At 42.1% G+C, this 17,334-nt stretch overlaps 1 protein-coding gene and 1 long non-coding RNA gene across 2 annotated transcripts in view; both read left to right on the top strand.

The window, feature by feature from the left end:
- The first annotated feature begins 1,811 nt into the window (after positions 1 to 1,811).
- Positions 1,812 to 6,906, top strand: LOC121329312. The gene is made up of 3 exons (XR_005951759.1): positions 1,812 to 2,104; positions 2,726 to 3,217; positions 6,767 to 6,906. It is a non-coding gene; the product is annotated as an uncharacterized LOC121329312 (long non-coding RNA).
- A 214-nt stretch (positions 6,907 to 7,120) lies between these two features.
- LOC121328900 (tRNA pseudouridine synthase-like 1) overlaps positions 7,121 to 17,334 on the top strand; it is a 35,409-nt gene continuing 25,195 nt past the window's right edge. The window contains exon 1 of the mRNA XM_041274039.1: positions 7,121 to 7,420. Within this exon, the coding sequence (XP_041129973.1) occupies positions 7,121 to 7,420 (300 nt within the window). The remainder of the gene's footprint in view (positions 7,421 to 17,334) is intronic.

Here is a 17,334-nt window from a genome sequence, read left to right as displayed (position 1 = left end):
TGCTCATCCTGAGAGACATGCCTGCACAGGATCTTACTGTCACTCATCCTGAGAGACATGCCTGCACAGGATCTTACTGCTCACTGTCATGCCTGCACAGGATCTTACTGCTCATCCTGAGAGACATGCCTGACAGGATCTTACTGTCACTCATCCTGAGAGACATGCCTGCACAGGATCTTACTGTCACTCATCCTGAGAGAGACAGGATGCCATCCTGAGAGACATGCCTGACAGGATCTTACTGGAGAGACATGCCTGCACAGGATCTTACTGCTCATCCTGAGAGACATGCCTGACAGGATCTTACTGTCACTCATCCTGAGAGACATGCCTGACAGGATCTTACTGCTCATCCTGAGAGACATGCCTGACAGGATCTTACTGTCATCCTGAGAGACATGCCTGAGAGACACTGCTCATCCTGAGCCTGACAGGATCTTACTGCTCATCCTGAGAGACATGCACAGGATCTTACTGCCTGACAGGATCTTACTGCTCATCCTGAGACATGCCTGCACAGGATCTTACTGCTCATCCTGAGAGACATGCCTGACAGGATCTTACTGCTCATCCTGAGAGACATGCCTGACAGGATCTTACTGTCACTCATCCTGAGAGACATGCCTGACAGGATCTTACTGTCACTCATCCTGAGAGACATGCCTGCACAGGATCTTACTGTCACTCATCCTGAGAGACATGCCTGCACAGGATCTTACTGTCACTCATCCTGAGAGACATGCCTGACAGGATCTTACTGCTCATCCTGAGAGACATGCCTGACAGGATCTTACTGTCACTCATCCTGAGAGACATGCCTGCACAGGATCTTTAGGGATAATACCAGTTTATATCCTATAATATTACCTGTAGTGCCATTGTATTGGGCTAACTAATGTTACTAATGTTACAAGATTAGTGCTTACCGTGGTCTGTGAAACCAAAAGATGAAAATAACAAACCTGACGATACTTGAAATGGTATTTTTTCAGCTCTTGTTAAATTTCTCGTTAATTTGAAGAATCCTTAAAACAGAATCAAATAATCACATCTCTAGTAAACTTCCACTGCACTGTTGAAGGCAGTTTGAAATCAGAGCAGTTTGCTACCAGTAGGCAAAACTCATTTGTAAGGGATTTACAAGAGAGCTCATGTTTAAATATTCCCTACATCCATACAGATACATGGTTAACAATAACAGAAACAGGCTACATACAGCAATCTACAATTAGAGTTAACTACCCTAGCAACCAAATTCGTGTATGTATTCTGCCATTTCCTACAGTATAGGTGTATTTCTAAACACAATGTTGCATATTTATAAGACACACACCAGCTACAGATTATTAGTTAATACCCTTTTGACAATACCGCTGATTAATTCACGCAGTTTGCCCTGCAGTTACGGCGGTAAACATGAACAATACTTTTGAGATAGTCCCCAACTAATTTTAAAGAACACGCCTCCTTGCTGCCAGTACGCAAACAGCAGCGACCTCTTTCAAACCTTCCTCATGAGACCCGAAAGTGCTCTATCTCTCAAACTGGCAGAATTGTGGATCTTGTCAATAAGCCTGCTCAGTAAATATAAACAGTCGTAGTGTTTAAAATGAATACAACTTAAATACATTTCAGCGATAGACACTGCACTACACACAAATTATATGTATTATTTACAACATGGTTTAAATAATTAGAACAAATCATTCACCAGGCATTTTATAAAACATCTAAGAGGACTTTCTTAACTGAGTCGCTTTGCTCCAGATTAGTTAAAAAGCGTGATGGTCATGTTGGTAAATTTACCAAAATATTGAATTCTGATTAATTGTATTCCCTATACACAGTGCCGTAAGCAGTGTTAAATGTGGAATTTACAGTCATTTACAGCACAAGTGTTCAGTGGAACAAAATTAGATCGTTTGTTTGTTTGTTTGTTTTTTAAAACGAGCTGGTTGTAGATATTGCAGTTGAAGTACAGTACCTGTGCGGATATATTGTGCGCTGCAGCATATTGTATCCGGATTCATTATTGGAAAACAATGACTTCGTCCAAAGTTCGGTATCTAATACTTTTCCAGTATTGCGGTACTAAATATAGGTAGGTGAAAAGTTGTTTTTGAGCTGAATTCAAATAGTGGGGTCTTATTAACTACTCTTTTGCTAATTAATCTCAAATAGCCCCCAGTGCTACAGGATAGCAGTCTCTATATATCTAATAGACCCCTGTGCTACAGGATAACAGTGTATATATATCGAATAGCCCCCAGTGCTACAGGATAGCAGTCTCTATATATTGAATAGTCCCTGTGCTTCAGGATAGAAGTCTTTATATATTGAACAGCCCCCAGTGCTACCACTGTGTTCACACTACTGTACAATACCCTGTCCCCTATACACAAAGCTTTCATTCCAGAGTTATTTAAACAATGTTTTACTACATTTTATTAAGTCATTGAGCAGAGCGTTTTATAAAATTTTATGACTAACATGCAGCTTGATATTTGGTACTAAACTGTGGTTTAATAAGCCAGTCAAACTATTTTATTGATATAAAAAGCAGTCTTTAATATCCCAGGAGCAGGAGCAATGCATAGTGTGAGAAGCATTCCTATCATGGTGATGTTATTGCATGGCCAATGTTTCCATGACACCTGGCTGGTGTAAATGACAGGTTCTTGTAACACAGGACCTTACTAAGCAGTTGTTTTTTTGTTTACAGTGGTGTAATGAAGACGCCAACACACCAAAACATCCTCAGAGTTCAGAATTACCTGGAGGTGTGCTAATAACAAGACTGCTTCCAGCTGCTCAGGTGAACACATGTGTAACTGGAGGTGTGCTAATAACAAGACTGCTTCCAGCTGCTCAGGTGAACACATGTTTAACTGGAGGTGTGCTAATAACAAGACTGCTTCCAACTGCTCAGGTGAACACATGTTTAACTGGAGGTGTGCTAATAACAAGACTGCTTCCAGCTGCTCAGGTGAACACATGTTTAACTGGAGGTGTGTTAATAACAAGACTGCTTCCAGCTGCTCAGGTGAACACATGTTTAACTGGAGGTGTGTTAATAACAAGACTGCTTCCAGCTGCTCAGGTGAACACATGTTTAACTGGAGGTGTGCTAATAACAAGACTGCTTCCAACTGCTCAGGTGAACACATGTTTAACTGGAGGTGTGTTAATAACAAGACTGCTTCCAGCTGCTCAGGTGAACACATGTTTAACTGGAGGTGTGCTAATAACAATGACTGCTTCCAGCTGCTTAGGTGAACAGGCCTATACATAGTCGTACTTTGCCGTCAGTTTAGTGTTTCTCACCACCATATTATGCTTTAATGTGAGGTTATAAAATAGCACAGGGGTGTGTGACTGTTATGGTAATAATGACCCCAGCATACAATAAGAAATACAGACCTGGTGTCACCAGCCTGGAAACACAATGACTTGGGATCCCTCAATAGACCGGTCTCTCCTCTTTAAATATATATGCACAGGTACGGTGATACCACAACTTGTATCAATTTACTACTAATGCACAGTAACTGTGTGGTGCAAATGTTCTTTATTTTAACCCCAAAAATGTGAAAAATAGTGAGATGGCTTGATCAGAATCTCTTTGGAGAAACCTTCAAACACAATCCATTCTAATCATGTGACACACTGACCTTTCAACTTGGCTGGTCGCACCCGCTCAGCACCGTATAGTGGAATAGAAGAGTGACAGTGGAGCTGTGAATCTGGGAGTGGACTGATCACAGGTCAAGTTTTAAAGCATTCCAAGCACAGAGCAGTTTTAAAATATAGTGCACAAGCAGCAGAGTGTTTCAAAAGTGTCTGGTTATAATCAGAGCACCAGGCGTCATCAAACACATGGCTTTTACATATTTGATTTAAAGTGGCAACTAGTCGACCTATAGACTATTTTTAGTATTGATTTTACTATCAAATCCATAGTCGTTCTCCCCCTAGTCTGTATGCGTTGACTTGCTCTTTACACACAGCGTACATGTGAAATGTTTTGTCAGATTAAGGGAAGTAGTGAACTGTTTATGTGCGCATGTGGATTTTGATGGGGTGCTTAAAGTAGTAAGCAGAGGGGATTGAAGTAACCGGGCTAATGGTACTACCAGCTTGACTGAGGGAGCTGTTCCTTCAGTCTTAGGGGTTACACCGGGATTACCCCCAAAAATAAGTGGTGAATGCAATCCAGCGGGATTGTTAATAAAAACAATCCTGCTGTGGTTTATCCAGCAGTTGCTCACTTCTACTGTCCATGTGTCTCTGTACAAACCTTATTGATCCGATCTTCAGTTGATCAGCACACTAAGCAATCCTCGTGGAGGGTTTCAGCTCTGATCAGCACACTAAGCAATCCTCATGGAAGGGTTTCTGCATGGTTTCAGCTCTGATCAGCACACTAAGCAATCCCCCTAGTCTGAAGGGTTTCTGCATGGTTTCAGCTCTGATCAGCACACTAAGCAATCCTAGTGGAAGGTTTTCTGCATGGTTTCAGCTCTGATCAGCACACTAAGCAATCCCCATTGAAGTAACCGGGCATGGTTTCAGCTCTGATCAGCACACTATTCAATCCTCGTGGAAGGGTTTCTGCATGGTTTCAGCTGAATGATCAGCACACTAAAAACAATCCTCGTGGAAGGGTTTCTGCATGGTTTCAGCTGTGATCAGCACACTAAGCAATCCCCACGGAAGGGTTTCTGCATGGTTTCAGCTCTGATCAGCACACTAAGCAATCCTCATGGAAGGGTTTCTGCATGGTTTCAGCTCTGATCAGCACACTAAGCAATCCCCACGGAAGGGTTTCTGCATGGTTTCAGCTGTGATCAGCACACTAAGCAATCCCCACGGAAGGGTTTCTGCATGGTTTTAGCTCTGATCAGCACACTAAGCAATCCTCGTGGAAGGGTTTCTGCATGGTTTCAGCTCTGATCAGCACACTAAGCAATCCTCGTGGAAGGGTTTCTGCATGGTTTCAGCTGTGATCAGCACACTAAGCAATCCCCACGGAAGGGTTTCTGCATGGTTTCAGCTCTGATCAGCACACTAAGCAATCCTCGTGGAGGGTTTCTGCATGGTTTTAGCTCTGATCAGCACACTAAGCAATCCCCACGGAAGGGTTTCTGCATGGTTTCAGCTCTGATCAGCACACTAAGCAATCCTCGTGGAAGGGTTTCTGCATGGTTTCAGCTCTGATCAGCACACTATGCAATCCTCGTGGAAGGGTTTCTGCATGGTTTTAGCTCCGATCAGCACACTAAGCAATCCTCGTGGAAGGGTTTCTGCATGGTTTCAGCTGTGATCAGCACACTAAGCAATCCTCGTGGAAGGGTTTCTGCATGGTTTCAGCTCTGATCAGCACACTAAGCAATCCCCACGGAAGGGTTTCTGCATGGTTTTGGCTCTCGAAAACAAATAATTAAAAAAATATGTTTTGTAGTTTTGCTTTTGTGGATGAGGGAAAAAAATTAAAAGAAATAGATGTCTGAATACTTATTTCAGCATTTTTTTTGCAAAACTCCAAAAATGCAATTTCAGTATGATAATTGCATAACCTAATTCTAGAAAGTCTAGATAATGTTGTATTGCAGGTGAACATTCTTAGAAAGTATAAAAGGGTTAGGCATATAAGTCAATAGGGAAAAAGTAAAGAGCTATCGGAAAATGGGCAGAAAATGATTTATTGTCATAAAGCTGGAGAAGGATACAAGAAGATTTCCAAGCATTTGAGAATCCCAATTTCAACTATTGCTTCTATTATCAAGAAGTACAAGACTCATGGTGCTATCACAACGCTCCCTCGGTCTGGAAGAAAGAAGGTTCTTTCACCAAGAACAAGTATAAGGATTATGAGGAAGGTTAATAACAATCTGAGATTGACTGCCAAAGGTATTCAAAGTGAATTGGCTGCAAATGGGGACTGGGGTTTCCATTTCAACCACAGGTCAAGTATTACCTGGTGAAGGCAAATGGTTGCAGGCCAAGGAAAAAGCCACTCTTAGGTAAACATCACAAGGACAAATTTTCAAAACAGTGTCTGAATGATGGATAGGAGTTCTGGTCAAAGGTTTTGTGGAGTGATGAAACAAAAATCTGATTTTCACTCTGATAGTCGTTAAGTTTGGAGAAAGTCTGGTGAGGCATACAAAGAAAAGAGCACCATAGCTACTGCCAAGCATGGAGGTGGTAATATCTGTTTTTGGGGCTGATTTTCCTCTAATGGCACTGGAAATTTAGTTCCAATACATGGTAACATGGATTCCGTAAAGATACTGGCCAATCATCTGAAACCCTCTGCTACAAAACTCGGTTTAAAGCACAACTGGATGTTCCAACACGACAACTATTCAAAGCACTGTGACAGAGAGCGAATAAATCTGGGTCAACAATCTCCTTCCCGACACAGGAGGGCGCTGTGTAGCAGATACAGACTGGATGGTTGGACAGTTTATTCCAGGATCAATTGGAAGTTGGTCATCTAGAAAGGGGGCGGAACCACAATACCCAAAGTCATCGTCCTAATACGGTAGCTGAGGTGCCAGTCGTGGATTGGAAGAGACGTGATTGCACTCGCTACTGAAGGGGGCGGGCTTGAAGGTATATCAGGGGATGAGGCCGAGCAATCTGTTCCTTGGGTGTGATTATGGAAAGACCTGTAAGGATGAACTGTGTTATAAAGAAACCGTGAGTTTTGTGTGTTGTTTTTGCCTATCTATTTAAACTGTTTTATTTGTCATTATAGAAGGCTAACCTCCGGGAGCTGCAGCTAAACCGCCAGCAATTAAACTCGGACTGCACTCTACCATTGAGCACGAATAAACCTGTAAATCAGCACTGTCACTAACAGCACTCACTCTGGACTTGTGACCGTGTTGTGTTTGTGTGTGTTTTGTGTAGTGTATTATTATTTTGTGACTGAACCCCGTGGTTTACCTGCGCTATACACATTGTTATGTAGAGCCAGGTATTCTTATTATCAGCAAATAAAGAGCTGGTTTTTCACTGTGAACTGTCTTATGTCTATCATTCCTGAGCACCGCATCACCACTGTGCACTACAAACCGCTTTGCCACACGTATTGTCAAAACACTGTATCATGGACGTCACTGCACTCTCCACGCTGATGGAAGTGCTGGATCAGAGACAGGAGGCTGCGGAGAGAAAGAGAGGAGAGGTGTACGATCGAGAAGATCGGAATCAGAGAAGCACCCCAAGTACCAGAAGGAACCGTCATGGCGCCCCCTTAGCGTGGGTGCAGAAAATGACAATGGAAGATGACCCGGAGGGATACCTGGTCACCTTTGAACAGCTGGCTACTGCCACGTCATGGACTCGGGAATACTGGGCCAGTCGGCTGGGCTCCTGCCTGATCGGGGAAGCCCAAGCAGCCTACCAGGCCATGACAGAGGAAGAGATTTCAAAGAAAGGATTTCAACATGCTTTCCTGGACACTAAAAGGACACAGTTTTTAATCTTACGTTTCCAACCCGATATAGATTACCACATTAACACTGCAATGCCAGGACCTTAAACTGAGCACAAGTTAGATAAATCAAGATACAATATTGCTGCAATATTATCAATGTTGACTATTGGATAATATAGGACTTCTAAAGGGTTTACACTTTTAACAGCCCCTCTTCTGTTGGGATGTCCTGGGTTTTGTACCCCAGATGGTACACCCCAGTGTACATACACTGCCCTGAATTGGAGAATTGCATGGTGGTTCTAAGATGTGGAATAATATCCACTAGAGATTATATAATGATTTTGAGATGTGGAATAATATCCACTAGAGATTATATAATGATTCTGAGATGTGGAATAATAACTATAGAGATTATATGATGGTTTTGAGATGTGGAATAATATCTACTAGAGATTATATGATGATTCTGAGATGTGGAATAATATCCACTGGAGCAGGGGTTTTCAAACAGGGGTAATCTTAAATTTATTTTTTTAACAGTATTATATATTATCTCTAAATCACTGTTGGCCATTTTTGTTTGCAGCTCAAAATGGACCACTGATGAAACAAAAACCCCACAGAATCTGTCACGTCCGTACTTTCCACCTGTACGCATGCGTGATTCCGAATGAGTGGATTTCCACTCTCATATATATTATTACAGTGGGTGAAGCAGGCGCCTGGTGATTCCACTCTGTGCTGCTCATGAACTGTGCTGTTTTCAATTTGTTGTAAAATTGAATATTAATTATTATGAATATTATTGTTATTATTTAGCAGAGGCTTTTATCCAAAGTGACTTACAGAGACTTGGGGGTGAACCTCCTGGTAACAGCAAGCCTCTCCTTCAACCACAGGACCACCAGGCCTTCCAATCAGGGAAGCACAGTCTTTCTGCGTTCTTTACAAGTACAGTATGAATGCTCTGGTAAAAATAAATAATAATCGCAACACTCATACATTGAAGTTTTTTGTTTTGTATATAAGGCACGGCTGCATTTTAGTAACAGCAATAGTGGTTGGTGGAATTTGTGTTTGGTATTTGATGAAATGGATACATTTCTGACTTGCAAAAGAAAAACAAAGAAAGAAAATACAAGAGAAAGTGCAGTGTGACAGAAAGCTATACCGAATTCCTTCGGATCATTTTTATGTTGGCTTTCATACAAAGTTTATCATTGTTAGTTATTATAGCTTTATCTTGAGGTTAATGTTTTTGATGCTGTAAACATTTTAAATTGCACACATAATTATGATAATTATGCGGAGATGGGAAGTAAATGGTAAAGTGATAAACATTTGCAGTGTAGTCTGTTTTTTATTATTTATACTAACTTTTCTGAATAGAAAGTGAATACGACTGTTTACAAAGAGATTCCCAAATACTGTCTTTTAATTCTGTGCATCCAAATACTTGCAATTACAAGTTTTAAGAATGAAACCTACTGTTTGGTATTCTGTCCTAACCCAGCAGTTTGTCAGTCCCAAACTGTTGTGACATAAATGATTTATTAAATGTGGAATAATATCCACTAGAGGTTATTCAGACTCAGTTCACCTGTGACCTGATCCACCTCCAGACATGAAAGGTATAAGGAGCAAGTGAATTAGCCCTCTGAGCCACAAGGCTTGTTAAATATTCATTTTTAGAAATGAAATGATTGTGTTGAGTAACTTTAAAATCCTTTCAGTTTTAAAGCATGTATTCCTATGGTAACCAACACAGCACTGCACTCAAACCTCAGACATCTCTTCAGAATAACAAAGGGCTGCAATTAAAATATCTGTCAGCTCTAGACATGCCTAGCATTATTATAAGCTTCCAACAGAACGAAACACCCATTCGCTATGTTGTCATGCCATGGTAGTGCTGCTTGATCTGATGCAGATGCACATTCGATTGCTCTGCAGAAATGCCCTTCTTTCATGTGGTTCAGCCAAAGGCAAGGCTCAGCCTGGCTGCTGTTATGAGGGCCACGTGGCGCATTTCAAGACAGCATTCACATTAGTGTCTGGAGTGTGTTTGGAACAGGCTCATCTTTGCACCCTGTAGCTTTCAACCCGCACATTTGTTGAAGTTGCAGAAGGACAGGAAACAGTGAAGAGCGTTTCTGTCAGGACATTTTGGCAATTTAAACACTGGGAAAGCAAGTTAACTGTCTCCTGGAGATGGGAATATAGTGGAGGCAGGAAGATAGACACAGACACAGACAGCTCTGGGGTATGAATGCCCTGCTTGCGCATTTTAATTATAAACACAAAGTTTAAACAGAACACATATACAAAACAAAACGGCACGTGGGCCAAAACAAACACACAAAACACAAAATAAAGCGAACACTAAACCAAGCAAGTCTCGTGCTGGTTTAAAGCCAGCACGAGTAGCAATTGCTTATATTTGTTTCTAGTGCTTACTATCTTGCTTTCTCATTCCACCTCTGAACACTCCACCCTGTTCAGCCAATCTAGAGAACACAGGAAGTTGCTCCGCTTTGTAGTCATTCATACCAATACCTCATTCCTCACCAAATGACATCTAGGTCTGAAGTACAGTACCGCTTATCTAATTCTCATTAAACTATTTATTAGCATTTCTTATTCTATATTATTCTGTACATAAGAACATTTAGAACGAGAGGAGGCTATTCAGCCCATCTATGCTCACCCAGTTCCTAGCAGCTGGTTGATCTCAAAATGTTGTCAGCTTGGAAAGGGTCCCAGCGATTCAGCATCAGCAATATGTCTGTATGATACATCATGGCCCTTACCCTTTTCACTGAGAGCCTGTAGCTGTGTTAGGGGGTGTATTGTGCTCAACAATGTGTCTGTGTGATATACATCATGGTCCTCACCCTTTTCATTGAGAGTCTGTAGCCGTGTTAGGGAGTGTATTGTAGTGATGTGCATGTTTTCAATGCGATGGTGAATGAGGCGGTTCTGAGTGCTGCTGGAAGTTCTACCACACTTCCTGTGATGGGCCCTCCCTCCAGGGTTATCTGTGTCTCCCTGTGATTGAGTGAGAGCAAGGTGAAGGAGATCACAGCTAGCCTATCTAGAAACTCAGTGGGATTTCTTGTAATTACAGTATTACAGAATAGCAGCACAGCTGTTTTTTATTTTGGTAGGGTTCACTGTTCCCTGTGTTTATTGTGTTTTTGTATCACTACAAGTCACAGTCTGCTGGGATAAAGTATTTATTTTGAGTAACGCTGAAGAGTTGGGAAACATGTTGTTGTCAGGTTTCACCACCTTATTTCATAACAGCCAGGTAAACAATATGAATCAGATGAGTTGGATGGAAAAATGTCTGAACTTTCAAATGTAACCCCAGGTATTCTTTTTAATGATATATTCAGAATTTCAGAACTTGATTATTACCAACACAGCACTGTTTTCATTGTCTCCCATGTCCATCCTGTTGGCACAGTTCCCCAGTAAGTGCCTAGTTGCTTCCCTCTGTGATTGGCTGGGAGTCTGACAAGGCGGATGCTAGCCTTGATTGTCTGTTTAGATGTCTCTGCCCCGCTAGACTCAAGCTTGTGTTTGAGCTGGTCAGAAGCAACAAATACATTGATTACTATCTGATGAAGTAGCAATTTCCCGCTAATGTGTTGCAGAATCAACTGGTATTAATGCTATTTCAGCGAGGAACCTGGCTCAAAATAAACACATTACTGTAAAAGTTGGGTAAAGTATTACAGCTTCTCAAAATCCACTGGAAATGAAGAAGCCAGTTATGAGACATACATCAAATATGAGCAGCTGTGGAAATGCTGTTCAGTACGATGGATCACTGAAATATTTGGCATGGAAACTGATTTCAGCATGATATGCATGTATAAATCCCTGAAACTTTGCCCCCTCTGCCACCCCCCCCCCCCACACACACACACACACACACACTCACACTCACACACGCGTGTGTAAGGAGAAAACCATTCAGTAGAAGTTCTGGGATTATCTGTTTTCTCAGAATTTGAGGAATATTTAGTCATATCAAGTTTTATGTTTTTGCGCTTTGCATTACTGAAAAGGTGTCCACCCTGTCAACCCAGCGTCCTGTTTGATATCTGGAACTTTCCTCTGTTCTTTGTTCCTCCCACGGCTTGTTTAACTCCTGCGCATGAATACTAGTTACATCAAGAGCTTTACCTCAGCGGGGAAGGAAGAGAAAGCGTGGGCCAGGGCTTGCAGTCAGGGCTCATCATCACATTGTTATATAAAGTGAACACTGCTAGCTCTACATCTCATTGAGTGTTAGGGGGACACAAGTCAAACCCAATTATTTCACCCATGTAACTAATGTATTCATTTCATAATAATGCTGATCCGTTATTTTGCCAACCTGTCTGTTTGGTTCTGAAACCTGCAGCATAATTTTTCCTGATCGCAGCACTGTCACAGTGTGACATAGACTCCACAGGGTGCTGGAAGGTGTCTCAAGGGATGTTAATCCACCCAGTCTTTAATATTACATGCAATTGCAGGGGATTGCGATGACAAATGCATCGTTCAAGTTCATCCCGAACGTGCTCAATTGGATTGTGGTGGCCATGGAAGAAGCCTGAAGTCTCTGTCCTGCTCCTCAGTCGTGTCGCTCACAGTTCGGCACAGTGGATGGGTACATTATTGTTATGAAAGTAGGTTTCACCATTAGGGTACATGTACAGCATTGTTGAGTGGGTTTAATTTGTAACTATACTTATAGAAGCTAAGGCATTCCAGCGTAACCAGAGAGTAGAGCAGGAGAACAAGCCCACACCATGGTGATGCCAAATGCAATTGAGTAGACAGTGCACATCCCTGCCATGTAAATGCCTAATTAGTGCTGTGCCCTTAGCTAGCAGTGCTGCTGAACAAGTGATCAGAATTACAAATGAGTGTTGTTTCTAGATTACAGATGATGATAACATGGGGATATTTTATGATATAAATGTGGAATTTACAGTTATTTTATAATTGCGGATAGAATTTGGAAGTGAGTTCCACAGTGAAGGAGCTTGTTATATAAACACGATATTCCAGGAACGTGCACTGAGCACTGTGTTTATTATCTGCAGTACCACACACACTTTCATGATAAACACGATACTCCAGGAACATGCACTGGGCACTGTCTTTATTATCTGCAGTACCACACACACTTTCATGATAAACACGAAACTCCAGGAACGAGCACTGAGCACTGTCTTTATTATCTGCAGTACCACACACACTTATTATCTGCAGTACCACACACACTCATGATAAACACGATACTCCAGGAACATGCACTGAGCACTGTCTTTATTATCTGCAGTACCACACACACTTTCATGATAAACACGATACTCCAGGAACATGCACTGAGCACTGTCTTTATTATCTGCAGTACCACACACACTCATGATAAACACGATAGTCCAGGAACATGCACTGGGCACTGTCTTTATTATCTGCAGTACCACACACACTTTCATGATAAACACGATACTCCAGGAACATGCACTGAGCACTGTCTTTATTATCTGCAGTACCACACACACTCATGATAAACACGATAGTCCAGGAACATGCACTGGGCACTGTCTTTATTATCTGCAGTACCACACACATGTTCATGGAGTATCTTCTGCCTAGATTTACTTCATGCTAGTATGAATGGTATTAACAAAACCTTCTGCCATAAACACAACCAAACCCAAACATGCAAACAGTATTTATGCAGCTGGCAGTCCACCTACGTGCTGTACAGTTAAATATACGGCACCAGTACATATCGTGTGCCAACTGAATCAAACAGGAAAGCAAAAAATATTGTCATGGAATACTTTACAGTGGGTTGCGAAAGTATTGACCCCCCCCTTGGAATTTTTCCTATTTTGTTGCCTTACAACCTGGAATTAAAATGGATTTGTATTTGGATTTCATATAATGGACATACACAAAATAGTCCAAATTGGTGAAGTGAAATGAAAAAAATAACTTGTTTCAAAAAATTCTAAAAAATAAATAACGGAAAAGTGGTGCGTGCATATGTATTCACCCCCTTTGCTATTAAGCCTCTAAATAAGATCTGGTGCAACCAATTACCTTCAGAAGTCACATAATTAGTTAAATAAAGTCCACCTGTGTGCAATCTAAGTGTCACAAGATCTGTCACATGACCTCAGTATATATACACCTGTTCTGAAAGGCCCCAGAGTCTGCAACACCACTAAGCAAGCGGCACCATGAAGACCAAGGAGCTCTCCAAACAGGTCAGGGACAAAGTTGTGGAGAAGTACAGATCAGGGTTGGGTTGTAAAAAAATATTCAAAACTTTGAACATCCCACGGAGCACCATTAAAGCCATTATTAAAAAATGGAAAGAATATGGCACCACAACAAACCTGGTAAGAGAGGGCCGCCCACCAAAACTCACGGACCAGGCAAGGAGGGCATTAATCAGAGAGGCAACAAAGAGACCAAAGATAACCCTGAAGGAGCTGCAAAGCTCCACAGCGGAGACTGGAGTATCTGTCCATAGGACCACTTTAAGCCGTACACTCCACAGAGCTGGGCTTTATGGAAGAGTGGCCAGAAAAAAGCCATTGCTTAAAGAAAAAAATAAGCAAACACGTTTGGTGTTCGCCAAAAGGCATGTGGGAGACTCCCCAAACATATGGAAGAAGGTACTCTGGTCAGATGAGACTAAAATTGAGCTTTTTGGCCATCAAGGAAAACGCTATGTCTGGCGCAAACCCAACACCTCTCATCACCCTGAGAACACCATCCCCACAGTGAAGCATGGTGGTGGCAGCATCATGCTGTGGGGATGTTTTTCATCGGCAGGGACTGGGAAACTGGTCAGAATTGAATGAATGATGGATGGCGCTGAATACAGGGAAATTCTTGAGGGAAACCTGTTTCAGTTTTCCAGAGATTTGTGACTGGGACGGAGGTTCACCTTCCAGCAGGACAATGACCCTAAGAATACTGCTAAAGCAACACTCGAGTGGTTTAAGGGGAAACATTTAAATGTCTTGGAATGGCCTAGTCAAAGCCCAGACCTCAATCCAATTGCGAATCTGTGGTATGACTTAAAGATTGCTGTACACCAGCGGAACCCATCCAACTTGAAGGAGCTGGAGCAGTTTTGCCCTGAAGAATGGGCAAAAATCCCAGTGGCTAGATGTGCCAAGCTTATAGATACATACCCCAAGAGACTTGCAGCTATAATTGCTGCAAAAGGTGGCTCTACAAAGTATTGACTTTGGGGGTGTGAATACTTATGCACGCTCAAGTTTTCTGTTTTTTTGTCTTATTTCTTGTTTGTTTCACAATAAAAAATATTTTGCATCTTCAAAGTGGTAGGCATGTTGTGTAAATCAAATGATACAAACCCCCAAAAAATCCATTTTAATTCCAGGTTGTAAGGCAACAAAATAGGAAAAATGCCAAGGGGGGGTCAATACTTTCGCAAGCCACTGTAAATAAAGGATTTATATCTTTCTGTTGATGTAAAATGAATCCAAAATGTAAAAAATAAAATGGATGTAAACATCGGGCAGCTTTGAAGTTTCTGCAGACATGTGCAAGACACATTTCAGCTCAGAGCACAGCTGCAGCTGATTATTTGCCAAGAATGGAATCCAAGATCGAATCCCGCTGTTCAGGGGCAGGCTTCAGTCTCTTCATTCATGGGATTGAGGGGCTCAATCTCATGTAATGTAAGGGAGCCTGAACCACTGAACCAGTTTGTTCTATTTAGCAGCTTGTATTTAAAAGGAAAAGCCTTTGTGATAGCCTGCCTTCCATTGCCCCTTTAGAGTCTTATTTATAGGGAAACTGCAAAAACTAGACAACTGTTAAAAAATAAAAAACAATGCTTACCTATGCTTTTAATAGCCTTATTACACTTTGCATTTACCATGGTAACCTTTTCTAAGGGATACCCTGGGCTCCTTGATTGCACTGGGAGGCCAGATGAATCACTGTGGAGCATGACATAGGCTTCAGGCACGATCGCCGGATCTCAGTCCAAAAGAGCATGCTTTGGATGAACTTGTGCTAAGTATAAACGACTGAATGGATGATTTCCAGTACATGAGAGTAGATGTTAAAGCTTCATGCCGATTTGAACTTGGTTCTTGTCGAGATAAGTACCAACTTAGACGTAGCTTTACAGTAAACTAATGTGATCCATCTGCATCTCCATCCATTTGCGTTCCTTTCCATCTGATGATGTAAATATCCTTCTGTCTGTTGTTGATGGCTGAAGTGTAATGCTGGCTCCAAGTATCAGCTTATTTTCCCCCCCAGCGCATCAGCACACACAACGGCTGCGATCGGGGATCAACCACAGTGCGGTCTCCCCAGCGCATTAGCATGACAATCACCTGGATTGAGCTAAGTAGGGTACATCTCAGGGGTCTTCAAGTGGGCACCTTCCATCCTCTGTGGTTCGTCGACTAGCCCACCACACCTCAAGAGGGCTCGACGGTGACTGTGGCGTCCCAGCATCACCCCCCTCCATCCCCTACTCAGCTCAGCCCAGCTTACTTACCCGTACATCAGCGTTGCTTTCATTCTATTGTACTTGAGATCCCCAGCCAGAATCTTTCTGTCTCAACCAGTTGCTGCTCCTTTCTGCTGCTTCAGATAAGTGCTTCATTGTGCGACGTAACTCTTGACCACTGAACCCGACATCTCTGAGAAACTGGGTTGTAGAGTGTGCCACAAATCATGGACAACCCACCTCTACTGGGTAAACCTGGACTTTTCATCCTCACTGTTCCACTTCAGCAGCTAGTTGAATACCGAAGTTTCTTCCTCTCATACGTCTCATCCACAGCATCCTCCCTTGGCACTGTTAACTGTACCAGATGAACAAGGCGTGCTGATCCAGACCACAAGACAATGTCTGGTCGAAGGTTACTGGTGGCAATCTCAGGTGGAAAAATAAGCCGTTGACCAACATCTACCAGCATTGTCCAGTCTCTAGCAGCTTCCAGTTGTCTTGGGTGCTGGTTTTAACACCTTTTCTTGGTGGTTGCTCTCCTGGATGGAGGAATATTGTCATTAGTCATTTACATTTTTATTTTTCTTCCCTAAGCCAAATAAAAGTTTCCGTGTAGCATTCCCCCCCATGCTGCTACAGGTAGTAACAGGAGGCTGGCTGTTTATTTCAGTGACAGTGACCAGCGAGCGTCAAGGAGGGAGGAAGCTTGATAGCTTGCAGCTGAACTACTTTAGATAATGTAAACTAACCGGTAAGCAATCTTATGAAGACTAACCTACTGGAAGAATGTAGTACAGATATTCAGCCAGGAATCATATTGTCTTGTAAAAGGAAATGTGGAAGTACAAACATTAACAACATAAGAAAGGTTTGGAAACGAGAAAAGACTGTTGGTCCCCTCAAGGCTCACCCTGTCAGCACACTATGGGATCTAGCTTAATGGGTTGCTATTGGTATTGCTATTGTTCGTGTTTTAGATGTTACTGCCTCACCTGGTCAGCTAGTCCATGCATTTATCAGTGTGTAGAAAAGTGCTTCCTGTCTTCTGAACTTACTCAGCTTCCATTTGTGCCTTCCCATCTTAAACTGAATTTGCAATAGTGACTTGTGTTAACTTGTATCATTTAGGATTTTATACACTTCAGTGTAACCCCTTCTTACCTATCCTTTTCTAGGCTTTTCACCTGTCCTCCTAGCCTATGCCCAGCGAGGGGAGTAATGCATTTCATGCGCAGTGGTACTGAAATCTGATTAAATGCACAGTGGTACTGAAATCTGATTACATTTTTCGGTAACTTGTAACTGTAATTGTTACTTTTCAGACAGGCAGCGGAATTTGGTAAAGTATTTCGCTTTA

Source organism: Polyodon spathula, chromosome 16 (assembly GCF_017654505.1).
Source record: "Polyodon spathula isolate WHYD16114869_AA chromosome 16, ASM1765450v1, whole genome shotgun sequence".
Taxonomy (NCBI): Eukaryota; Metazoa; Chordata; class Actinopteri; order Acipenseriformes; family Polyodontidae; genus Polyodon; species Polyodon spathula.
This window is presented reverse-complemented; position numbering and strand designations above follow the sequence as displayed.